Consider the following 26,768-nt stretch of genomic DNA (forward strand, 5'->3'; position numbering starts at 1 on the left):
CACACACACACACCCTCTCTTCACCCAGAGAGACAGAGAGAGAGCTGTGAGAGCTCGACTCAGCTCGGCACTCACCTCTCACTGTCCTTTTTTTTTTTTTTTTTTTTAACAGCCTCACACCATGAGCCAGCCGTTGGAACATCAAGGAGAGGGGACTCGACAAATACTGAAATGCATGAAAGCCATTCATGCTGCCTCGCTGTGTCACACCCGGCCACACGCATGGACCTCTGTAGAGTATATTTCTCACAGATTAACATACGTGAGACCTTGTGGCACACAAAACATGCCGAAGAAGTCCAGTGACAAAATCTCAGTGAGGTTTGTGTGCAGTGAAAGTTCTTACCTGTTGCCCAACAACTTTTCTTCCAGTTCATGTGGCTTGAAGAACCACTTCCCGATCCTCACAAACCCCTTATCCATCAAACATCTGCAGCAGTAAAGAAGAAGAAGAAGAAGAAGAAGAAGAAGAAGGAGAGGAAGAAAGTTATTCATCAAACAAGGAAAAAGAGAGCCGGGAAATGGTTTAACATCTTGTATAATGCACCTCCACATATGAATCATGCAACAAGTAGTATTCTTGAGAGGCTCAGAGAGGTTTTGATTCAACCCAATGGTGATTTTGTATGCTTCTGGTGGTGTTTTATAGGATTTCATTACAATACAGACTATTTATCAATGACAGCTTCCACAATATCAGGCCTTAAAGCCTCAGCTTATATGAGTAGAAACTGTTTAACGTTGTTTTATATCTCGTTGACCTAAGATAAGTTAAATCACTTTTAGAAATCTTTTTATCTAGCGCAAAAAAATAAGCCACAACACATGCAAAAAACAGAATCATTTTGACTTTAACTTTGGCTCTTTTGCCTGTTATGGTTAGAATGGTTTTATGATTTCACTTATTATTCAAAAACTGCAGCAGACCGTCCCTCTATAGTTCAGTGCATAGCAGTGTTGTAGTCAAGGCCACCTAAACCAGAGCAAGTGGTGATCAGGACCCGAGAGTATAAGACAGAGACAACCCTTTGACGGGTTGTGACCAAGTCAATATACAAACACTATTTAATCAACTTTATTGTCCCCATAGGGACATTTGTCTTGGACTCAATGCTGCACACACGATATGAGACACAACATATCCTCTTCATCATTATAGCTGCCTCCATAGTAGTAAAAATAAAACAGACAAACAAAGCAACATGTACCAGAGCACATAACAACCACACATTAGAAGAAGCAACATATTGCACGACCCCTCGCATCATACCACGAAGCTATCGTATGACCCCTGCAGCCTCAAGCAACATTATTTACATCTTTACTGAGGTAGGCACAAATGAGTCAATACCAGACCAGTGCTGTATGTATGCATGCATGCATGTATAAGTGATGAAATGTCCTGATAAAATAATGAAAAGGCAATGCAGAGGTGACTTGTATGTGTGGGAATTTCCCTTTGTGTTGTATGAGCAATAACAGTAATGATGTTAATAAATAAATCAGGCAGTTTAGTGAGGCCCCCGCAGTTGTGGTCTTAAAACAAGAGTCCTCTTCCTCTGAGACAAGACCGAGTTAAAATGCGGATGTTTCCAAAACGAGACTGAGACAGAGACCTTCAAAAAGTGTTCTCAAGACCCAGACGGATCTTCAGTGCTATAATACTGGTGCAAAGGAAAAGGAAAGGTAATCTTCTGCTAATCTGCTTTGCCCCAAAGTGGTGTGCACTTTAACACATAGCTTTCCAAAACCCCTTTCCTCTCATCATATCAAAATTTTGATCACATCAAACAGTTCAGTCATGCTCCCTATTTGGCTATCCCACCATCTGTGCACTTCTTCACCTCGTGTCGGCCTCCTTTCAGAGACAAAACTCAGCGCTCTAAGAACTTTGACTCGTCTCTGTGTGCAGGTGCCAGTGAATTCCCTGCTGGATCCTCTGACCCGCGTCAAGGAATTACAAAAATGATTTTATGGACTCCTCTGCACTCAGCTGAGCTGAGCTATCCAAAGCTTTTAGCCTGCAGCTCTACCATCTTTGGTACAGTCTTATCGACCCCAAACAATTAATTTTAGAAGAACATTAACAAAGAAACTGTACTTAAATTGGATTGGTTACATCATGGCAGATACCCAAACCGCCTAATAAAAGGTCAGTGTGTCTGATATCAATTTGGTGTATCGGATCAATGTGCATGGTCACGTCACTGGAGCCCTTACAGAGAATATACTGTGAGGGTCAACAGTGCATTATTTCCACGGAGCAACTACCGTGAGGAAATGCTGAAGCTAATGCTGAATAGCCTCAAGATACAGCTGCTTCAAATACGGGCTCTAAAAAATGATCTTGATGATATGATATTAGGATTATGATATTAGGCTCTTAAAGGAAAATGTTGCTTCTTCTATTGCATGGCTCGTTGTAGACTCATCTATCTTAAACCTGCCTTTTTTAGGCCACATTGAGGCCTCACAAAAATCTGTTACCAAAACATAGACATAGTACCACCATATGACGTTGATACGGAGGACAAATACTTTTTACTTTACTTATCCAGCTGACAAAAAGCTACATTTGCATCCATTTGGAGTTTCCTCTCTTCATAACTCTGTTTTGGTCTCCACCGACTTGCTGACTTTGTCTGCAGTGTACGGTGTGTTTTTCAGCTATAAGCAGTGTGGAGATGAAGCTGATGAGAACAGTAACACTGAACCAAAAGAGCAGTAGAGTTGTGTGCCATAAAACCAAAAACAAGAAGCTAAACAACACTGAGGAACTGCACAATTGGGAGATAATTCTCTGTGAAATTCAGCATGTGTGCTTGATTGACAGGCGTCTCAAGCTACCACACTGGAGTGAGCTGTTCATTTTCTGGCCACAGTCGAACTCCAGCTTCAGAGCACACTTTTAGAAACCTATTAGCAAAGCCATGCCCTTGTTTTTCTCTCATTGAATTACTTCCTATAGTATAGCACTTCATATTGACAATATATATAGTTTAGGGTAATTTGACTGATCTATGTATCTTTTATTTCTGTCCCGCTCCAAACGTCACATTGACAACAATATGCTAACCTCTGAGTTCACTAAAACGTTGGAGAAATATTATGTTATTTCCTGAAAATGTCAAAAATAATAAATGTCAAAAGGAAGTCTAGTCCTCGGAGCATCGACTGACTAATTCAGCCGTCGTACAAAACCTTCCCAGTTACTACGTGACGTTGTACTCATACTCAATGTACTTTGTACAGTAGTTCTTAACATTAGTCTTCTGTAGGTTTTGTTTTTTCGCTGCTTGATTTAATGAATTATTCATGTTTTCTTTATTTGTAATTGTTTGCTTAAAACTCTATTAATTTGAAGAAAAACAAAATAGTTCTTCATTTCTGTAAATAATTAAATATTAGTAATAACAGTCTGTGACAGAGGTCAATTTTGTCTGAACGATATGAAAGAGAAAGTGGAAATGATCCATCCTGTGTTGAAATAGTGAGCTATAAAAGGAGTTAGCTTCAAGGTAATAGGAAGGTTAATTCAACCTGCCCCCTATGATGATCACTGATGCTTAACTTAATAGAGAGCAAATATGTGCCGCTTCATTTAACAGATGGCTCTGACTCAGAAAGGAGAGCTTTGGGTACTTGAGCAAGTGATTCAGCGCTCAGATTATAATTTCATTAAGGTGAAGCTGCTGGGAGAAAACTCAAACTGCCTGTCAATACGACACAAAGTTCCTTTGTTTGGCGATTTTTGTATTTAATTCAAAAGGACATTCTTGTTCATTTCAGAGACAAAAGTTACTTTCAGAGTACACATTGAATTACTGATGATGTTAATGTTTATTATACTATATAACAAATAATTAGCTAGTTCCTAAAGCCTTTTTGAGTATGCGAAAGAGTGCTAAATACATTTGACTCATTATTCTTATTGATAATATTGTGCATATGGGTGTTTTAGTCATCCCGAAGGAAAACTCACTTCCTACACATCATCATCGTCTCTCTGAATCAAACCTTTCCTGCACCGAAAACTACATCCTACTTTCAGCTATTGTAATTTTATTAAATGAGTGCAAACTGATATTTCTTTACTTACTTTAACTTCCTTATTTAGCATGTATAAACTCTTTATTAACACTATAGCACAAAATAAACCTTTGATAAATGTATTATATCACCCTATTATGCAGCTATACGCAGCTATAAAGACATTTAATGTGTTTATTAATGTACAGCATTTGTCATGTTTTATATCATTACAATTGTGTTTTCTTATATTGTCCCTCAATATCTGTTTATACAGCAGCCTCCACTTGTTGGTGCCCAGACGAGGCCTTGTAGCTTTTATTAATACATTAATAAAAATGAGATCGGCTTACAACTACATCATAGTGTGTTGTATACACATATATACATACCATTTATTATACGCTGTTTATAAATGCTAAATGGAGCTGCAAAAACTTCATAATACTGCAAGTTATATACTCCATAAAATATTTTATATTCGATATAACAATGCCAGTTATGCAACTTGTATTCATATTTTATGGACGTCGTTCTTTACCTTTCCAGCAGGTTGTGTATGGCCTTGAACAGGAGGGTCCTGCACTCGTAGGACAGCCCGCACTCCCAGAGTCCCTCCTCAGCCACTGGAAGAAAAGGAGAACACAGTCATGAAATTATAAATCTCACTATTTCATTATCTCGACAATAAAGAAAGTAATGGTATTTTCTGTGACAGCGAAACATCTGCAAGCACCAGCTTGAGGATAATAAACAACACATGATTCAGCGTTTAACTGCATGTGTTTATAGCCCACTCTGTCAAAACATGCTGCATGTGCTGATGAGAAAACCTGCACATTATATCAGAAATTACACTGGAGATGAAGTTGTCTCTGTGTGTGTGTGTGTGTGTGTGTGTGTGTGTGTGTGTGTGTGTGTGTGTGTGTGTTGGCAGAGGGTGCCTGGCTGTACAGCTGTCAGGTTGGCTGCAGCGACAGCCCAGTCAAACCCCATGCAGTTGTCAACAGCAGTTAGCTGGAGAGCGAGCGTGGCTGTATCTGTGCAGGCTGACACACATGCTTGCGTGCTCGGGTTTGTACATGCATACAGAGTTTGAACTCAACCCCCTTTATTTTCGGGGAATATACGGACAGCTGGAGACAAAACGTGGTCAGCTGCACTTTGACCAAGCTTTTGACATCTCCGCAGCCAGTTCACATGTGTCAGATGTGTTGTGAACAATTGAGCGCCCTCTTGATTTCTTTAACCCCCTCGACACCAACCCCCAATACCCTTGTCCCAAAAAGAACACACACACACACGCGCACACACACACACACACACACAGCGGCCGGTTAACAGTGTTTCTCTTTGTTCTTTGCCATATACCTGCAGGGCTCCTGGAAGAACTGGAGGATTGTGGGTGGGTGTTGTGTTTGCTTATAGGGTGGCGGCAAACAAACCAAGCATCACAGAAATACACAAGAAAAAAGCAAAGAGAGACAGAGGCAGAGGCAGATCGCCTGGGGGATGGGTGGCATAAACCCCAGTAGAGGTTTTCTCTTTCTCTTCCCTCATTTGGTGTGTGCGTGTGAGTGTGTGTGTGTATGTGTGTCTTCCTTTCTCTTTCTCTGTTGCTTTGTTGATATTTTGCTCCTGTTTTTTTTTCTTCTTCTTCTTCTTCATACCGGAGTGAATGAAATTTCCTTAGTCGCCAGAATTACCCAGTAACCATGGAAACGCTGGCGGTGAGAACATGGCGCCCTGGCATTCAATTTCAACACTGGTCCCTCCCGCCCCTCACCCTCCTCCTTCTCCTCCCTCCTCTGTTCTATTGCTTCCAACACCCCTCCACCAGCACCGCTACCTCCCCCACTCACCCCCCTCCACCCGCCCCTCATCTACTCCTGCTTCAGGGCTCAGACAGGAAGCTCACTCTAGCCAGCTCCTCTACAGAGGAGAAAGATAGAGCGAGCACCACGAGCAGAATGCCAAGTCTCCGGCAAATCCAGCTCATTAGCTCTAACTGTCTCTGTATCTCTCCCTCGCTTCAAAATCCCACAACTTTTCGTCTTCTTCCCCCACTCTGCCAATCCTCCACAGCCCGTCTTCATTTACTCTCGTCATGGCCGACTCACAGCGGGCTGGCTCTTGACCCCATGTGACTCCAAAACTGTCACTGACACCTCAAACCTCGCATCCTCCCAACACTCCCACCTATAAGTCAACAAAACTGAACCACACACACTGCAGATAAATGGACTTAAAGTAACTTTTCCACATTTGCTCCCCTAATTCCTGCATGTGGTCTTGTGGCTCCTAACAGAGCAGGTATAACGTGTTTCCCCACCAGTGGTACTGTAGCAGCACATGCTTAGGTGCCTAAGACAACATGCAATCCACATTAGACGCTCCTGTTTATAGTTTAGCTGTCAAAGAGCCAGCTCACTGCACCATATTAACACAAGGTGTGACAAATCACTCTTGCAAGCAAACAAGGGCAGGCATCCACACAAGCATGCACACACAACCTCACAGTCACACAAACATTATTAATATAGAAAATAGAGTGTGAAATTAAACAATGATCTGACACATTAAAGAGTGATATTCTGTAGGGATGCATAAGGAACACCATGAACCTGTGGTTTCATCAGCAGTCAGTCAGTGACCATCATGTTTGGAGTTTTTACTGCCTGTTAATCAGGAGGAGGAACACAGATGGCCCATGGGAAAAGTGCGCTGTAGATGCACAGCTAAGTGCAATAGGGCTTTAAAGCATCACGATCCATCATTCATCACAGTCTGAGCTACAGGGAACTGCATCATGCTTGAAAGATCTTAAAGGCGACTGGATGTAATCAGCTGAAAGCTCATCATTTTAGTTTTTTTTAATGATTTTCACTGATTAAAAGACAGCTTCTTCTTCTTCTTCTTCTTCTTCTTTTCGTTAAAAAGAAAAATACGTTCTTCCTGATTTTAAAAGTAATGATAGAAAGTGAAGAAAACATAAATGGACTGACTGATTATGCATAAGTAAAAATACATATTTTATGAAAAATGTTATCAATAACAATAACAGCAGTTAAGCAACAATGTGTGTTGCAAATATTTTTAAAATACAATTTCCACCCTCCTTTTCGCATCTTTTATTGACTTTCACCAAAATAGACTAATAAATATACATAAAAAAAATGTAAAATGTAAAAATTCTTTAAAATGATGAGCCCTAATTAAACTGCAAAATGTCAAATCTGCACCGACTTGATATCTTTATTGTGCCCACTGAATGTGGGAGCGCTCCAAAAATTAAACTCCACAGATAAAGATGTCTGGGGCTGATGTGCCGTGTTTATCCCAAACAGTCCAACAAACAGAGCATGTGCAGGTGAGTACGGTCACAGTGCATTTGTGCTTTTGCAGCGTGTGTGAATGTTTGCCTCAGATCTCTGAACATGCAATGGTACATATCAAAATTGTACCATTATGTGCATCTCACTGCATGCAGCGTGTGTGACAACTGGTTCCCAAAGTGCCTTCGTGCACGTGCAAGCTCTGGGCCTGACTTTGCGTGTGCAAGTGCTGTATGTATATTTATGTATGCGAGTGTACAGTGAGGTAACGTCCTGACAAATGCATGTTTATTTCACGCAACCTTCCTTCCCCCATCCCCGTGCCTCAATGCTCTTAACTGCTGCGCCACCCCAAACACAAACAAGCAGTGATGGAACTGGGTCGCCACGACCACTTTCTGTATTCCCACCTCTCTTTCTCTCTATCTCATCTTTCTCTGTTTTGTCCTTCTCTCTTTTCCCAGTGTGTCCAACCCCGTCTCTCTCTCTCTCTCTCACTTTGACAACTCTTCTCCGCTCTCTTTTCGCGTCCGGCGACTGTGTTGGTGTCACACCACTAGAGGGAGTGACCACTCACCACTACAATATTGTGCTAACGAACACAAAGATGGTATTGATCTGAGAGGGAGAGAAGGCGGGAGTTGAGGTGTAACAACACTCTGTCTTGAACACGATGACCCCGCTTCACAAATTTCCTTCCTCCCCTCTCTCTCTCTCTCTCATATTCATTAATTTGTCTTGGATCAATAGCAGCAGCAGTATTGGCGTCCAGTGGTGTCTCTGCAGTGTGCAGGCTATGAACTATCAGTGGGCAATTCGTGTGTATGCTTTCACACAAAACCCCACTGCCACTTTACTAATTAGCTACTCTGCTGCATGTCTGAGGAGAGGTTGTTCTGTCTTAGCTGTATGTCTGTGTGTGTGTATATATATGAGGTGTGGTGCATAGCAACGTGCCTTATGCTTGAGAGACAGACAGACGGAGAGAGAGAGAGAGAGAGACGGAGAGAGAGACAGAGATAAGGACGATGACGAGTCTGTGGAAGTGGGCGATGAGAGCAAAATTTATTTTCCTGATAATTATGAAAACATTATCTCGGCATCATATCTTCCGAAAAGTTTTATCGACATTGATTAACAACGCTATCAAACTGCAGATTTTTAGGATTTAATTACAGATCAGTTCAATCATTACCACCTTCCACGGCAATTCAGATTTTTTTGTATCTTTAGACACAGTTGCTTTCTCCACATAAAGGGGAAATTCCCACCAAGGACAGGTATGTGTGTAATATGAGCAAAACAGACTTCTAACAGGGCCAATTTCACACGCAACACTCACATGGACGTCAGAATAACAAAAAGAGAAGTGTGCAGAGGGACCCAAGAAGCCCAGGATATTACTTATAGCAGTTCACCGTCTTTGTTCAGGCTGTTAATACGGCAATAGTATGCTGTATTACTCTGGCACTGAGCCAGAGTTAATGCAGCTAGGCCAGCTGAGCCACAAAGCCCTCAATACCAAACAGAAAACGTATATATATTCTAAACTCACTCATGTAGAGACAGGGAATAAAAACATGTTGACAGTGCGGCCCGTTTTCCACTGCAGGAAGTTTGGCAAGAAATCAGGATGTTACTCGGAGAACCTCTATTATTCAGGGACTTTACATTTCCACTTGACAAATCTGCTACCAATTTGGGTTCTTTGGCTGAAGTTGTAGCTTGAAATATGGCGGGCAAACATTTTTGAATCTTTGTAGTTCCTGTAGATCCCATACGTTTAAGTTCATCAGCGTCCGTATTCTTTACACATACAGAGGTAATGAATATGTTCTCAAGAAATAAGGTGTGTAATATGCTTGTTGAAATATGTAACAGACTCTGAGATGGAAGGTTAACAATGGGACATATTTTCTTTCTTACTGTCTCACCTCATTTCAAACTGCTCTTCAGGTCATGAAACAGCAAACAGCCCAGTAGTACATGTGACAGTCACTTACACATCCTCTTGCTCTAGTGACACCGTTTCCGAAACTTTTGCGCGACACCCGTCTCTGCTATGCCTCCTAACACATCACCCACCACATAACCCAGATGGCAGTAAAGTGGAAACTCTGCAGACTTTTGAGTTGAACCGATTTCAAATCTTTTCAATCTTTAGTACTGGAAGCAAAATGACTCACATTGCCTTCATTTCAACCCGGACACAGATTAGATTTACAAATGTTGGTTGAAGTCTGGGATGTTGGCAGTGTGCTTATTGAATCCAGTTAGTCCCCTCAGGTGCAGGCATTCAAACGTGAACTTTAACTTGCTCTCTTATCAAGTCATCTCACCTAATGATGGCAATCGTATTTCAATAAAGATGGAAAGTCTCGACTTGTTAGGTAAAAGCATTATGTTAAGGGGAGAAACGGCATTGAGAGGAGGCCATGCACAATCGTACTTTAAAACTCATACGTTCCTTCATGAGTAAATGTATGTAATAGCAAATAAGTTGAACGCACACATGGCAGACACTAAGACCCAGAAAGCCCAGAAAGATGGACAGAACGAGGAGCAGTGACAGCGAGGAGGAGGAGGAGGAGGAGGAGGCTCACAGAGAGTGAAGGGATGAGGGGAAAGTCTGGAATCAATTAGGTGACTGAGCTGTAGTTGCTTGCATAGTTGTGGGAGTGAGTCAGGCAGAGAGGCAAGAGAAGGGACCAGGGTGTGAATGTTGTGCTATGAGCGTATGTATTCATATAAACACAAGCACACGAAAGCAACAGGATATGCCCACTCATCGAGTATGTGACGTAATTTTACGTGTGAGCACTGAATCAATCTACATGTTTTTGATCTTCTCTCCGACAGCTCCAACGGCGTCAAGTTGCAGCCAGAAAAAGCCCCACCTCTCCTGAGCTGAGGTCAAAGTGGAGGGTAAGAACGGGTGGCTGGCACCGACCCAGGCCATGTCAACGCAGCAGCGCTCAATATTCCCTGACACAACTTCCCCTCGTTACTTCTTTGTATGATGAATTTACAGCACTTAGTGTTATATCGCTGGCTCTGACGATGGGGGAATTTGACTTTGCGAGCACATGTTGTAGAAAGCTTACACCACGCTGAAGTTTGCAGAACAAATCTGAATTTTGCGGACGTGACAATATGCACAGAATATATATCACGTCACAACTTTAAGTGACACGCATTGTGGTTTATTCACATGGCTTCTGCCTGGTGTGAATATTAGGAGGCTAAAGCATCTCTGCTGCTGGCATGCATTAGGCATACTGATGAGAAGAGGACAGAGAGAGATGAAACGTAAACTGAGTTTGACTGTACGTGTGTCTCCTGCTTGTGTCAAATAGCAAGATTAACAGGTGATTGAAAAGAAAGTAAACACAAAGAGGCAAAAAGATAACGTGTAAAGTGACTAGGTGTAATTCTCTGAGGAGTCAGCCTCTCCGTGTGCAAACAGGAGAGGCTGTTTCACAGACAAAGATGCACATTTTACACACATTCGAAAGGGAAGCAATCATCACGGACATGCAGGAAATAAAGAGGGAAATAAATAATTGAAGCAACAAAGAAGAATCACTGAATGCATCACGTTAACACAAGAAAACACCAGCTGCCCACGGCTCAAATTTTCTCCTCAAGCCAACAAGACAGGCAGCAGATATCACTGTAGGCCAAATTCAATATGTGCTGTTCCATTTTTTAAGAGATTAAAAAAACTTTCTTCTGTATATTTCCCAGATTTGTCAGCTTCTCATTTATTTTTTTATTTGGTAAACAGAAATGACACATCAGGCGCTTTAATTTATGTAGCATCTCACCAGTCAGTCCAGTGCTGAATTGGAGTGATACTGTGTGTGATTCATTAATAAGAGCATGTTGACAGTGTCATTAATAATTCACGGGGAATTTACTGTAAAAATGCAGAGGCGATGGTGTAATTAGGGTGACTAGAGAGGATCTAGCTGGGGCTTTAATACCAACATCAAGTGCAAAGGGAGAGCACTCTGTCATATAACCTGCTATAAAAACGCATGTGTGTGTGATTGTGTGCTTAGAGGTTTCGCTACATGAGGAGAGGGATACAAGTGGAGAGGTAGTGTGAAAGAGAGGGACAAACTGAAATAGAAACAAAGTATAACAAAAATAGAAACAACAAAGAAGATAAGAGGTCTGAAAAGTCATGACAGCAAAGGTATGGATATAAAAATGGGCTCTGTATGATGCCGACAGTGTGTTGGTGCGTATGCATTGGCCTCTAACTAACCCCGACAATCATAAAAGAGACAAATGTGCAGAGAAAAGCCAACTGAATTATCCCACCACCTTACATAATGTGACACTCAGCTCATACACACGCACACACACACATATGCAAACACTAAACACACACATTTGTGATGATTGGGATGCTGCTGATGGATGGATGCTAAGTGCCAACTGTTTTCCCACAAGTCACTGGGAAATAAATAAATGAATTGGACGAGGTGTCTGGACTGTTTAGTACACATTGTCATGAAAACACATTTAGTCTCTGTGGTCTCACATAATCACAACTTGCCTCGTGGATTTCTGCACAGAATTAAAAGTAAAATGAACTCGGGAGTGTGAAAGAAACTAAACGCTGTTAGCATTAATTTCTCTGCTGAACAAGATTGAATAAATATTGATCAAGACAGCAAACATACACTTATTTACAAAGATTGTATTCCTTTAAGTTGATGTGCAGGTGTTTGACAAGTGCCTGGACCCTAATTATTATGAGTGTATTTGTTGACCATGTCATCAACAAATAAGATAATTATTAGTCAAATGTGTTGTTATTATATTCCTTTCACATTTTGAGTTGTATGGCTCTCAAACTGCACCGTGAATTAATTATCTTGTCTTCTGTTTCCTCTCATAATGAATCCTGTTTGTAAGAATAGACAGGAAGTAACAGCAACTGTTTGTTTCGGTTTACGTAGCTGAATGTGGTGAGGACGACTTGTATTTACAGTTTGCTATTAATGCCAGCAGATGTTTCTGAACAGCGGTGGTCTGAAAGTCCATCTACACCTGGACGTTATGCTTTCCACTGGGAACATGTTTTTCCCACCCACCGCTTCATGTTTTCGTAGGAACTGCAATAAGTGCATTGAGTCAAAAATATCACAACAACATTTTTTCGATTGATGAAAATGGTGGCAGATGAAAACATCTGTGTGGACCATAGAAATGACATTTCTCAAATGTTTGCCATATTTACGTCATGATTTCCATTGTTTGGTAGATTTGACCAGCGCTAGGGTCACCTCATTGTGCCCTCTTCTTCTGCAATGGCTTAATGGCACATGACTGGAGAATTAAAGACAGCAACTGCTTATCTCGATGCACCCAACTCCTAATATTTACATGACTGTAGCGACTGGAAACATGCATTAATTTGCATTTTCTCTGACTGAATTCTTGGGAATTTGTTTGAAATTTGCTGTAAATTTGAATGAAGACTTGGCTCATCAGAGAACTACAGCCTGACAACTGATCAACCACAACGCTGAGTCATATACGTAGTAGCACTCTGAAGTGCAGAGCATCCCCTTCCTTTAGATGCTGACTGAAGATAAACTAAGTGTTAAATATAGGGATGAATAAACACACAGGCTGTTCAGAGGAAAGCCAGTGACACTATTTCACAAAAATATGCTGGCAGAAAAGATTGAAAACCATCAAAAAGGAATAGACCTGAAACACTGAGAGCTCCTCCTCTTTTCCTCCCACTTTTTCTTTGTATAAGTAGTTTTATCTCCTTCTAAACAACCATGACATCGACCTGAGACTGAACTCTTCCCGTGTCTGCTCATACTGGGAAGCTATCCATGTCCTTAAAGGAAGGTGGACTCACATCATTTTCTCTCTGGCAGTGTAACCACACAGCCTCAGCTCACACCAAAGCACCACATCAGGGGAGGTTAGAGACGAATGATCAGAAACGATGCGTTTGACTCGTCGTTCCAGAGGAAGCGTGAGTGAAGCTGGAGAATTAAGAGTGACTGCGACTCAACGTGGCTTGTGTTTGCAGTCTGCAACACCATCTCAAGTGCATGATATTTTGAGTGTTGTTCAGAAGTGACGCTTCCCATGAATTCCCATTCATTCAGCTAAATAATGTGTCAAGTACCTAGTAGCGCCGTGCACAATGCCAAATATCTAGCAAATTACAGTGCTACGGTGGAAGAAAAACACTTTAGAGTAGCACTTAAGGATTTAATGTGTGTACATTTTCTGAATATTGTAGGTATAACATTGTGTTAAGCAACAGAGAAACATAATATTTTTGTCTGATTGTCAGATTGTCTGGTGAACAAAAACATAACATTTTAACATTACATTTAGAAGTTTAACAATGCACATTAAAAAGAAACACAAGCAGATTAAAATATAAGAGCGCAATATCATTAATCACTTTTGCCAGAGCAGTGTAAAAGGGCACATTTCTGTGATGTTGACCCTCATGTTAAGCCACAGATACTTGAGCACCTCATTAGAAGTGAATGGGCCTCGAGGTGGGAGGCAGGGCAGCTATTGAGAGGCTTAGCGGGACTCCACTGGGCTTCCTAACTGCCACTAGAGGGGAGAGGGGAGAAAAGAGAGAGCGAAAGAGAGAGAGACTGACAGCAAGCAAGGCTTTCTCCATCTCTCTCCTCTCCTCTCCTTCCAGGCTGCAGTTCATTCATGGCTGTGTCTGTGTCGGTCCCTGAGTCTGGTCCTTGGAGCACTTACAGTATGAGCATGCATGCATTTTTCATTGGAGTCCTGCAAAGCACTGCAGATGTAAATTATAGAACAGCAAATCACCAAACAAGTCTTTAATATCTAGTCGTCAGATATGGCCTAATTGCTCAGAAAGATGTAGAAATTAAAAGACAATCATTTAAAAAAATGCTGCATGCAGCCATAATTAAAACAAGCCACATTTGAGTGGAGTCTGGCATTACGGATCAATTGCGTACTGTTGTACGAACAAAATGTTCAACACAATCTAATAGAATGAGCACATCAGATGCTTGAACATTGATTGTTGATTCAGTTGTATCCATGTTGTCTTTCTTACCAAACAACACTTGAGTTGGTATATATATATATATATATATATATGTGTCTTATCCAAAAAGGAAAAAGACAAACAAACTAAAAGCAGTTTCCACAGCGATGTGAGGGAATCCTGCTTCACACTCAGGGATGATTATTTCTGCTTTTGGCCTCACAAGGTCTCATTATCTGGGTTTTTATGACACAATTCCTCAGACGTCTCTGGCATCTGTGCAGAAAATGTGGTTATGGAGGATCAAGAATAAACACACTGATGATGAAAGAACGGCCCATCTTAAAAAGAGTGTGGGAATTCATTTCAGTGGCACCACCAGGCAGTTATTTTAATCCCAACTGGTCACAACATTGGACTGCTAGAACTGAAAAAGTACAATCAGCAACTAAAAAGTTAAACTTCACTGAATAATCAAGCTCAAAGTTTCGCCCATTGCCATCTTGGCAGTGACGACACAGCCTAAATCAGTGCTAATCAAAAAATGGGCAAAGAGGTGGACGGTGGTGGGGCTGAGGCGGCCCGGGTGAAGACAGCTAGTGGCGAGAGACCTGAGACAGCACCCACCTGTCACGCAAAGAGGCCACGCCCCCAATTATAGCTAACTTTAAGACAAAAACGTTCTTTGTACCGGCCTGTGAACAGCTTTCTGTTTTCTGAAGCTGGACGACTACAGGGATTGACTTACTTTTGGAGCCGGCCTCAAGTGGCCATTTGAAGAACTGCAGTTTTGGGCACCAGTGCGTTGGCTTCAGTTCGTAGCACCGGAGTTTGTAGCTTGGTTTATTCACTATCGTGGCCTTTGTTTAAGTACGGTACATCTTGAAGAGCGTGACTACATTTAGACTCTGTTATGTAGCTTTAGCTAGCAGAAATGTGTTCAGAGACTTTCAGTATCAAAACAAATACATCCTCATGATTGCTAAGTGTTTTAACAAACAGCTGAAGTCCCTATATCTGGCTATTGTGGAGACATTGATTGTGTGGGTAGTGCAGCACAAAATCAGCATTTCTATGCTGCTGATAAAAACGCCAGAGGAGAAAATCAATTTGGCCGTTGTAGTCGCTTGACGCCGGCTGAGAGGCCTCACAAACTGCAGATATCAAAGGCAGCTGGCTCGTCTTCAAAAAGGAGGATCAAAGGGAACAACAACAGTATTCATTCCTTTTAATCCTCCATCATTTATTATACATATATATAGCTGAGATTTTAGAGTCATCTTCGGTGTTAAACACATTTGGTTTTAGTCTGCACATCAAAATACTTATGTCCTGAAGCAAAATCTTAAAGTCTGAAATAAGATGTGCAGGAGGGCTATTCCTATATATAAACAACAACATCTTTCATTGTTTGTTCTTCTTTTTTTTAGCTCAAAGTACTTTTTGTTTTAACAACTATCTGCTACTATTGTGTCTGTAAGGATACAGTAGAGTAATGTTTACCATTAAGTCACTCTCCCTCCCTTTACGTAAAGCTGCATAGTATCAATGTCAACTATATTTATATAGCCCAGAATAAGAAATAACTAATTTGCATCAAAGTGCTTTACAATCTCTACAACACACAGTATGACACCTGCTGTCCCTTAATTCTGATTTTTTTTTTTAAAACACCACACAAAAATCATAAAAGTGATATAGCGGACATGTTTCAAACCAAATATAATATATTTTTGCCCATATATACAGTATTCTATCTTATTGTATGCACAGAAGGTTGCATTGGTCCCACTCTGAACTATGTGTACTATCAGTTTGCTTTTAAGTTGTTATTGCATATAGAGCATTATGGGTAAGAGTTAGCTCATGAATAAATGAAAATGACTTGGAATTTAAATGTGAAATACAAATGTATAACCTCAGGCAAAATAAATATTGGCCCCACGATCTATACAGCATCTCAAACATTAATCTTCCATGCATGGAGACATATCAAAGTCTGAGGTGAAGGACTTCTGTGTATCTTTCTTTTGGTTCCAATTCACCCCATAAAAGAAGGAGAAAGGATTCCTTCTTTCTAACTTCAACATGAAGAACAGTGCATAAACAGAGTTGGTTTGTTTTTAGGCCTTCCTATAAACCTGTATTCTATATCAGCACTAGGTTGTTGATCGTCTTGAATGCCAAACAGAAATGTCATACTCTCCCTGCCTTGTACTTCCCTCCACCCTCTGTCTCAGTTTGCCCCACCCTTCAACTTTTTCACTACATTTACACCGATTCCCTTCACTTCCTAATTCCCTCTCTTCTTCTCCTCCGTCTACTTCTGCTACACTCTCTCGCCGTTGCTCTTTTAGTCCCTCAATCTCTCTCTGTGTCACACACTCTCGCACTCTCTCTCTCTCTCTAAGACACACACACACACACACACACACACACACACACACACACACACACACACACACACACACAAAGCTCTCATTCTTTCAGTTTGCAGCTTTTCTTTCAAAACCGAAAGCTTGCGAAGGAAAAAAAACGTACACCCCCACCCCTTCTCGGTGCAGCTGGGAAACTTCACCCCTACCGTCTCATCTCTCTCTCTCTCTCTCTCTCTCTCTCTAAGACACACACACACACACACACACACACACACACACGGTGCAGGGTCAGGGGGTCACAGCCCACCACGCCCTGACAACCCCACAAGGGGTGGAGAGAAAAAGAGGAGGCGGGAAGGAAATCAGAGATTCTCAGTCCTTGCCCCACAAATTTACAGACAAGTAAACATGACTGAGGCAATTTTTTCCTCGGCTCTCAATCTGCTTCCTTCAGTCCTTGTTTCCTAGCTCACTTTCCCTCCTCTCTCCGTGCATCCAGGAAAAGTCGGAGAACGGGTTTTTTCCCCCCACAAGCAAATTTTTCGTATTTGGAAGAACATCTGTGACCGCAAACTGGACATTTGTTCATCCAGCCAGAAAGTAGGCACAGCCGAAGAACACACTGATCCTTTCTAACAGATTTGAGATGAGAAGGATGTGAACTGGAAGTGACCAATTTTCAAAATAAGTGTATGATGTATTTTGCTGGCAGGATGGCAAAAAAGGAGCCTCAAAAAGAGGCATGAAGAACAATAAACCCACTGCATATCTAACTGCCCAGAGAGAAATGGCAGATGTTCTTCTCTCCCTCCAAACAAACTACTTTTTTCTCTTCTTTTTGAAGCATGAATTCCCGTCATACGCACGCTCCCTTTCCTTTCTCCCTCTCACTACATGCGTCTCTCCCTTGTCCTCCCCCCTCCCTCTTCTTCCCGCCCCTCCTCCCCTCTTTTTTCTTGCTCATGTTTTCTTTTCTTTTTTTTTGCTATCATGGAATCGCCGCTTTCCACATGTGACTCACTTTTTCACCAGCCAAAGCCAGACAGGGGGAAAAAAAGAGAAATGCTTGCGTCTTCTCTCTGCCTCTCTGACTCTGTGTCCCTCTCAGTAGGTGAAGCAGCATTCCTTTATGGGGCTCTTATAACCTCCATAGGTCTCCCTCTTTCAGTGAGGTTGTTCGCTATTGAGACATGTGTCAGCCGGGCGACCTAGTTCCCAATTCAAGGAAAAATTGGGAGGCTAATTATTCATTCCCGCTGTGTGAGTTTTGCTTCTGAGAGCTGTTCCTAAGACAAACCCTGAAGGAATAAAAAGAAGCAGTAGGCCTTGATTGGCAACCGTACACCCCCACCTTTTATTTGCCAAGGAACTGAGCGTGCTCGCAGACATTCGCCACCCTAACATCACAGAAAGCAACCCCAAAAACAAGGGAGGAGAGAAAAAAAATAAAGCACAACAAAGCCTGAAAAGAGGCGGAGTAGCAGGAGGAGGGGGAGGATGGAGAGAGGGCTGGAAGAGGCGGGTGTCAGAGGGAAGAATGAATGCCAAGTAAAAGTTGTTGACACAGAAAAGGGGCTTGAGAATCATTTTAAATCAAGGACGGACTTAGTTTTTAATAAAAATAAGATTATTAGAAGAAGATCTTCCAACATTTTCTCTCTTTAAATAGTTTAATCATTTTCAACTGATTCAATAAAGGTTTAAACCTAAGGTGTGCTTTTTATTTTATCAGTAAAGGGATACATCTCAGAGCAACATGTGGTAGAATGATATCATTGAATCAATGGAAAAGGCCAGTGATGATGAATATCTGCTTTGTTCTTGTAAATGTTAGGTTGCTGCTCTCACCCATTTCTCTAACCCCAAGAAAAATACCTTTCCACAATCACAGCAGTGTGTTTCACTTAGTCTCTTCTATTCACTTCCCGCCTGCTTTATTTTACCCTAATTGACCCGCGTGGCCCTTGTCTTGTTAATCTTTAACGCCTTTCATTCATTTCCTATTTACCGCTTTATGACTACAAGTTAAAATGCTTCCTAACTAAACCTGTGTGCACAGAAATTACCACTTTCACCCACATTATCAGGTCGGAAACACACTTCTCTGTCTACTCACTGGCACCTGTTCCGTCTGACAGTATTCAACATGCATCCTGGGAGGAAAGGATCAACGTGTTTGCACACCTCATCGTTTCTGCTGTGCATGCAGGGATCACATTGGCACAACGCTAAGCAGGGAGAGCAAATGCTGCAGAGCTTTTGGAGCATCGCCTGTGACAATCTCACTGGATGTTCTTCTTCGCTTGTTAATTTGCCATTGTATAGTACCGTTACGACGATGTCAGTAACACTGGTTGGTGGAGACGGAAGAAGACTGAAGGGGGAAAATAACAAAGAGAAGTAAAGGGGAGAGATATGGGATCATAAAACACATCATAACTCTCAACTACTTCCCAGATCTTAAAAGTTTTACATATTATGACGGCCCTGAGAATGTGTCGGCCCCAGTATAACCGTAAAGGTTGGATTTCACAGTGTGCAGTATATTCAGCTGCTCACTGTCACCATCAAAATGATCAGTTGGTTACAGCTCACGGTAGAAGAGCCGGCGCGTTAGGATCACCGGTTTGAATCCTGGCTGAGATAATCAGGGAGGTGAAACGGACACCGGACTCCATTCACTTAACAACTGCTGCTGAGATGCACTTCAGCAAAAACACTTAATCCGTCAGTGATTCGAGGAGGGCCATGAGTAGAAGATTGTGGCAGCACTGCACTGACTGGATATGATGGTGCTTTCAGGTGGATAGGTGCAAATATCTGTCGCCGTATGAGCAGGTTGCTGTAAATTGCAGAAAAAGCACATTTAAGGAATAGTTTTGACATTTTGGAACACGTTTTCATTTGCTTTCTTAATGAGAGTTAAATGAGAAAATCATTACCACTCACATTTAAAACTACAACCAGCAGAGAGTTAGTCTGGCTAGAGACGGAGTGAAATTGGCTCCGTCATACTATTCCTTTCACGAGACTTTTAAATGCTTTACTTTAAGAGGATGTACATGTTTAAATACTTGAATTTAATACTGTATCATATCTGGTGTAGTTCTGATGGTAAACGGGTAAAAAAATAAAAAATAAATAAATAAATAAAATAGTCCTTTGAAGTTTCCATCTGCTGCATCTTTTCTTTTGTAATGCGGAACATGTCTTGCTAAGTGACTGTGACAGTCCAACCTCTTTAAAAACAGGTATGCAGTGTCAGGTGCACATAATTAGAACAAATCAAACACTTCTCTGGTGTAAACAACAAACACCAGTAAAATACATGAAATGCTCCACATGTCAGGAATTCAGTCTGCTCCTGCGCACAGCAGAAGGTGCCCTGAATGAAACTTTAAGCGCCGTGCTCCGAGTGTAAAATGACATTGGTTTTGATCCAGTTTTGAATAATAAAGAGTCCCTAAAATAAACAGGATATGGACGGGAACAAGTATGTACGGCACATTATTATTAATGGAGCATCCTCGTCAGCAGATCCATAACAGTAATAACCTCAATCTAACCTGTATTTCTGAAGCAGGTGGCAAGTAGTGAAGAGAGTTTGTCTCCACAGGCCAGATTATGAGTTCACAGCCAGACGTGGACAGATGGAGGCAGAGGTTAGCCCTCCTTCGTGCGCTTTGCTTCACATACACACATTTGGCAAACGTTTTTTCACAGGACAATTACCTTGCGACCTCTGCCAGCCCACACACACACACACACACACACACACACACACACACACACACACACACACACACACACACACACACACACACACACACACACACACACACACACACACACACACACACACACACACACACACACACACACACACACACACACACACACACGGCCAATTACGGACACACACGCAAGGAATGATAACAGTCGCAGTCAAGCCACACACACAGAAAGCTGTCATGGTGTGCGCATACACACTCCACAACCCCTCCAGCTCCACAAAATATGGCAACCAGCGCTGTTTATGAAGGGCACAGCAGCACCCAGCTGCAGCTTTCTAACACAGAAGACAGACAGACTGAGATGCTCCCGTACATATTTGGAAGAGTTGTTTTGGTTTGGTTTTCTTTAAACCCAGTGCCTGAAGTCATGTCCAATTCACTCCCCCTCTCTGTTCTGTTAATTCCATTATCTCCAATTATTCATTCTCATAAGCATCGCTGCTCTAATCCACTTGTTGGTCACATATCTTTGTTGCACCAGCCAACCGCTGAGCTGATAATGGATACGCATGACATAGGTTTTTAAATCAGTCCCGTCTCGCTTGTTCTCATTTTGACTGGTAACTGTGATGACAGCAGAGACACACCGAAGGATGCTGAAAGTCATTTTAAAGTAAGATAGTGTCAAAGAGTGCTTTGCAGGTGAGTGATTTAGTAGTTTATTTAAAGATGTGGTGTTACTGAAAATCATCTCTCCATTGCCTTGCATCCCCTTGCTTCTTCGTTAGTCTTTTTTTTTTGGGGGTGGGGGTTCTTGAATTAAGTATGCACATCATTTCTCTGAGACAGTGTGGTTAAGACTCACGTCCCTGGAACAACATTCACCCCCAGCTAGGATTGATTCCAGTCACAATCTTTTTTTCGGCTGGATTTCCCCTACTTTGTATTCCTCTCAGCTTTACTACAGTTTCAAGAAAGAAAAGGAAAACTCAGGGTGGTGGAAGACTGACTCTTGGTTAAAACAAAACATATAGATATTTCTACTGGGAGCCTTATTATGCAGGAAACACATCCTCAATCTTAAATCCCAGGAATAATAACACTCATTTAATGTGATACGGGTCTGATGCACAGGATTAATACATTTCAGCAACCTCAAATGAAATGATTCTGATCATACAGCATAGATAAACACAGTGGAGTGTTAAGTGAATGGCTCTCTAACGCTTCCTCCTGCTCCTGCATTCACCTTGACCACACGCTGTTTTTGTGGCACACAGGAGCACCGCCTATGGTGTTATCAAAGTCATCAGCCCGTAGTTTTATCCGCTGCAGATATTCCTAACTAGATAACGCTACACCCACACACACTCTGCAAATCCATAATCAATTCAATTATTGTACTCTTGTCTCGTTATTAGTTGACAGTATTTGTGGATTGACAAACAAAACTGACATTTCCATTTTAGTGATCTGGCAGATGCTTTTCATTCAGATAAACTTCAGATGAGTGCAACAGCAGAATTATTTGAAATGCTTAAGTCACCACTGTAAGGGCTGCTGTAGGGTTTAATGCCTGCACAGCACATGTAACACTTATTACTGACTGAGCCTTTATTTTTGATAAAGGGAATCTGCAAATTTAATGAAAGCTTTGTTTGAGGATTGTTTTTTTTACACATTTTTGTACACTGGGAATGGAAAATAATAAAAACTGCATATCAAACTGAGCTTCTATTGCAACAGCCTATTTACTTCCTTTGACACTAAAATCGTGGGAGAAGGACAGCACGAATCAATGGTGAGAGGTTTATCAAAACTAGACCATTTTGTAAGCAAGTAAAGAGTGAGATATGATTCAGAAATAGGTTTTGAAGTTGTTATGGAGACGAGGTAATGACTCATGCTCATCTAACTCAGGTGGGAACGTGAGTCCTCCGTAGGGAGGAAAGGAGGCAGCAAGGCCACTGCAAGGAGAGGGATAAATAATTGGACAATTGTATCAGAACAGAGAGCGTGGACAGAAGTCTAGGTCATGGCCTGAAAGTACAGTATGAGTTTTGTTTTTAAAGTCAGTACAGCAGGAGCAATGCGACAAGAGATATGTAGGAACACTAAGGACAAGTCTGGCTGCAGCTGGATGAGATGCAGGGACTTTAAATGTTCTAATGTGGTTGTGGATAGTCTCATTTGGGAGATATGTTTGGTTCCAATCATGGCTATGATGTTGGACTCGACAGTTGTTATCGAAGTCACTGCAGTGTTGTCAGTATTGACGGGGAAGTCTTGCATAGGTTTTGCCAAAGAAAAACAGCAGCACAGTCTTGTCAAGGTTGAGCTAAAGGTGGTGGACAAGCATCCCGACTGGAGATGTCAGGGAGGCAGGAACAGACGAACACTGCTCGGCTTAGATGAAACTTTACCAGTCCCCGTGTGTCACACTCCCAGCTGTCAGAGGATGGAAAGTAAAAGGCAGAGTGTCGCTGGTCTCAGAGCAGCAGGAAAAGCTATGTGATATGAAGCAAGAGCCAAAGACTAGAGACTAGAAAGAGAAGAGGCGGAGGCCCAGGAGTGAACCCTGGGGAACTCCAGCGGAGGTGATGAGCACTGGATAGTCTGCAGTCTGAGCTCAATGATTTGGAAATAGAACAACTATTAACAGATGATATAAACAGATGAAGCATATGAAAAATAGGAAGTAATGAAGAAAATGTATTTTTCGCTTTTTCCAACAGTGATTTTTCATTCACATTTAAATCTTGAATCTTGTTGATTTTTTTAAGTTATTGCTTTTATATATATGGTGCTTATTTTTATTTTTTTACTGACAATGGAGTTACGTTAAATGGTGATTGCATCACATCTCCAATACAACAGATTATACATATATGTCCAATACAGATAAAAGACAAATATTCAATGGATACCACAAAGAGACTCGTGACAAAATCCAGGCAGTTATAACTACAACAAAAAGATCCTAGAATTCCTTGTAACATCATTTTACAAGATGTCATTCTAGGTGTAAAGGTATATTTAGTCAATGGACACTCCATCCTAAGATCAGTTGAAAACTCTGACCTTTTGTCTACTTTGTGATATAACAAGACACTTACTTGACTCCCTCTAGAAACAATCACTAAAACTAGTGTTCACACTGCAAAAAAACACTCAGATACCTAATTGCAATACTTATGTATTCACTCAACTCATTTACTTCCATTTTTTATAGTAAAGGAATTTGAGAACATTAATTAAATAATTAATAAAAACAGAAAATCTGTGTGTTTCTTAGTTTCTTAGTGTATTTGTGTGTGTGTGTGTGTGTGTGTGTGTGTGTGTGTGTGTGCGCATATTTATATTTATGTCTCATGTCCAAAATATGTTACTTTGTGTCTGGCTGTGCCGGCAACATGCTGACGACTCAGCCGATTCAACACATTAATCCTGTTTCCTCTCAAACTGTACTTAACCCACACACACTGCCGTCTGATTTCAAGACAGCAAGCCACAGTGACTGAACCACTTATCACTGAACCAAAGACAATATCAGAGAGTGCTTGAGTACAGTGAGAGAGGAGCAGCGAGGTAACACTAGATCATAGCTGCTCATACTGCTGGCACGATCTCAATGGCATGATTTATTTAGACTAGAACAGTTCTACACGGCTACCACACTGTAGGATTCATGGCTTCTCCATCACGACAGCCACCATAATCATTCGATTTTATTGTGGTTATTTCCTCTATTTGTGGCAGTGTTTGTGATGAAATCAAAATGAACTCAGTGGAGTCAGCCAAAGATCAAATGGCCCACTTGGTGCCAATGAAAAGCGGGTAGTTCGCAGGACTTCCAGATCAAGGCTTTGTCTCTCTAAGGATGAGCTTTTAGTAATGGCCAGCAGCTGCCAAGCCATTGAAACAGAATAGTTCAGCGATGCATTTGATTGGACGGCTAAAAAAGTCGGGCGGGTTTCGAATGTAGCTTGATATGGAGCTGTGGCTCCACACACAACTCCCTTGTCGCGAAAGGTTGCAGATCGATTGATTGATGCGTGTCATGATATTATAGGCTGAAATCGGTCGGTGCTAATTAACGTAAGCAAGCGTCATATTTTACAGGAAGAAAAGATGACAGGATTCTGATATAAAAACACGAAGAAATGTATTTTTGTAAATTTGCATTTTATGTTTAATAGGTGCACAATATGACCAGTAATATGACCAACAGTGCTTAAAGGGCATTTTTCATTTAATCCCGACTGAGGGACCTAATTGGAGCCGATTTAAATAATATGTCTCTGCACACCCTCTCTCTCCCACATGAACTAAGTTTACCCCTAATCCCACCTGTTGGAGTGCAGCCTGTTCATGAATGTGAGACTCCTCTCAGTTGTACAGGTCACAACACTGTTTATATTATTCATATCTGTCTAATAGCTGCTGGCGGGCATACTGAAGACTAATGAATGCACTTTAAATATAATGAGGTTGTGTTTTTCTACATTGAATTACTAAAAAAACATAAGCGGCAGGAGGGGACTTTCCTGAGTTGGTGTATTTCTTTAGTTCAACAATTTTGACACTTTTAATGTGTGTTGTGATTATGATAAATAGCAATTTAAGCGGCTTGTTTTTTCAGCTGACTGTAAAATTGTACGGGCTGTCTTTTTGTGATTGTTGTGTCGGGATGTTAGGCAACATCCTCGCCTTTACAATTACATGGCAAACACACCTCTGACAATTCCCCCCATTCACTGCTCGGTTGGCAGACAAGCCTCAGCCAGCTAATTTAAAACATGCCAATTTACACCGCTTTAATATTTTCTATTTGATTCAAAACATGGTTATCCTGCTGATCATTCACACTAAATGTGCCTGACAAGCTGACAGCTTCAGCTGCTCAGGCAGATGTGTGTAAATCAGCATTTCTGATTGGATGAGTAAGAATAAAAACACGACAATCTCTTATATGAATATGACGTATATTAGCAATAACAGTTGTTCCTTTGTTACAACTGGCTTCTCCTTTTGATTTGATCAACACACAACAATGAAAATCACCTGATTCTGATTGTTAGATTCTATATATTTAATGGGAACAATATTGGGGAAGACAGTGACTGTGAGTGCTTATTGTTTTAAAGAGGAGGAGAAAGGGAATATTTTACATTATGGTGAGTCGACTACTGTATTTAACAAGCATTTTGGATGAGAATGTGACAGCCCAATGTAAACTCAGAACACTTTTTAGGCAAAACTGAAGAGCAACCAGTGGCGGAAGAAGTACTCAGACCCTGTAAAAGTGTCAATACAACAAGTATAAAAAAACACAAGTATGTTTAAGCGAAAGTCCTGCATTTAAATTCAAACCATTATTTGAATTAAGCCATTTGAGAAATGTAGAGGTGTTAACAAATCACAGACATCTAAAATGTGACAAGGAGCCGTAAGACACTGCGTTTTGGTCAAAGAACCACTAGTTTAATCTTTAATAGCTTATTGTATTTTAAAAGAGTACCATGCGTCATTAAGTAAAATCTTAATCTGAAAAGTAACTATGGTTGTCAAATAACTGTAGTGGAGTAAAAAAGTACCATATTTCTCTCTGTAGGTAGAAGTAAAAGTTGCATAAAATGTTCTTCCTGTAAGTCTATAATATTTAACAAGTGCCTCAAAAACATACACCAGTAGAGGAGAAGTACACGACAGTCCCCACAGAGGACAGTCAGGACTGAGCCGGAGCCGAGTGAATCTGAATACCATGACACCACTTGAACTGAACCTTTTGTCAAAATAGTAGAAAAATATTTTGTGATGTAAAAACTATTTTTCACATTATGCCAACGCTGCATTCAAACTGACGATTGGATCTCTCATATGGCATGTCTGCTTTCACACACAGCATCTAAGGTTACTTAGCTCATGTCGATATATTTTTTTCGTGCAACGACCAAAGGGAAAAATCACAGGAGGAACAGACTGACACGGGGAGAGAGACAAAAGAGGAAGAAGTCAAGGCGACATGAGGGAGAGAAATCTAACACATAGAACATTCCCACAGCGAATAGAACTTCAGGTGTGTGGCTCCTTAAGACTCGTTAAAACACAGATAGCCCCTGTGTTACAACTGATTCTAATTCGGAGGAAATCCAGCTTTAATTAACAATTATCAACTTCTTCTCACACCCCAAATGCTATTTTCACTGCTTAATAGGGACTGTACAGGGAGACCTGTGAGGTTTTACATTAGAAGTAAATA

General features: G+C 41.2%; 1 protein-coding gene across 2 annotated transcripts in view; it reads right to left on the reverse strand.

Moving 5' to 3' along the window:
- LOC142945182 (mediator of RNA polymerase II transcription subunit 13-like) overlaps positions 1-26,768 on the reverse strand; it is a 69,165-nt gene that overhangs the window by 23,619 nt on the left and 18,778 nt on the right. For both annotated transcript variants that reach the window (XM_076086614.1, XM_076086606.1), the window contains exons 3-4: positions 4,571-4,655; positions 347-430 (exon numbers count right to left, since the gene is read on the reverse strand). In XM_076086614.1, the coding sequence (XP_075942729.1) occupies positions 347-430; positions 4,571-4,655 (169 nt within the window). The remainder of the gene's footprint in view (positions 1-346; positions 431-4,570; positions 4,656-26,768) is intronic.

Source organism: Anarhichas minor, unplaced genomic scaffold (genome assembly GCF_050575085.1).
Source record: "Anarhichas minor isolate MPS153535 unplaced genomic scaffold, ASM5057508v1 ptg000002l, whole genome shotgun sequence".
Classification (NCBI taxonomy): domain Eukaryota; kingdom Metazoa; phylum Chordata; class Actinopteri; order Perciformes; family Anarhichadidae; genus Anarhichas; species Anarhichas minor.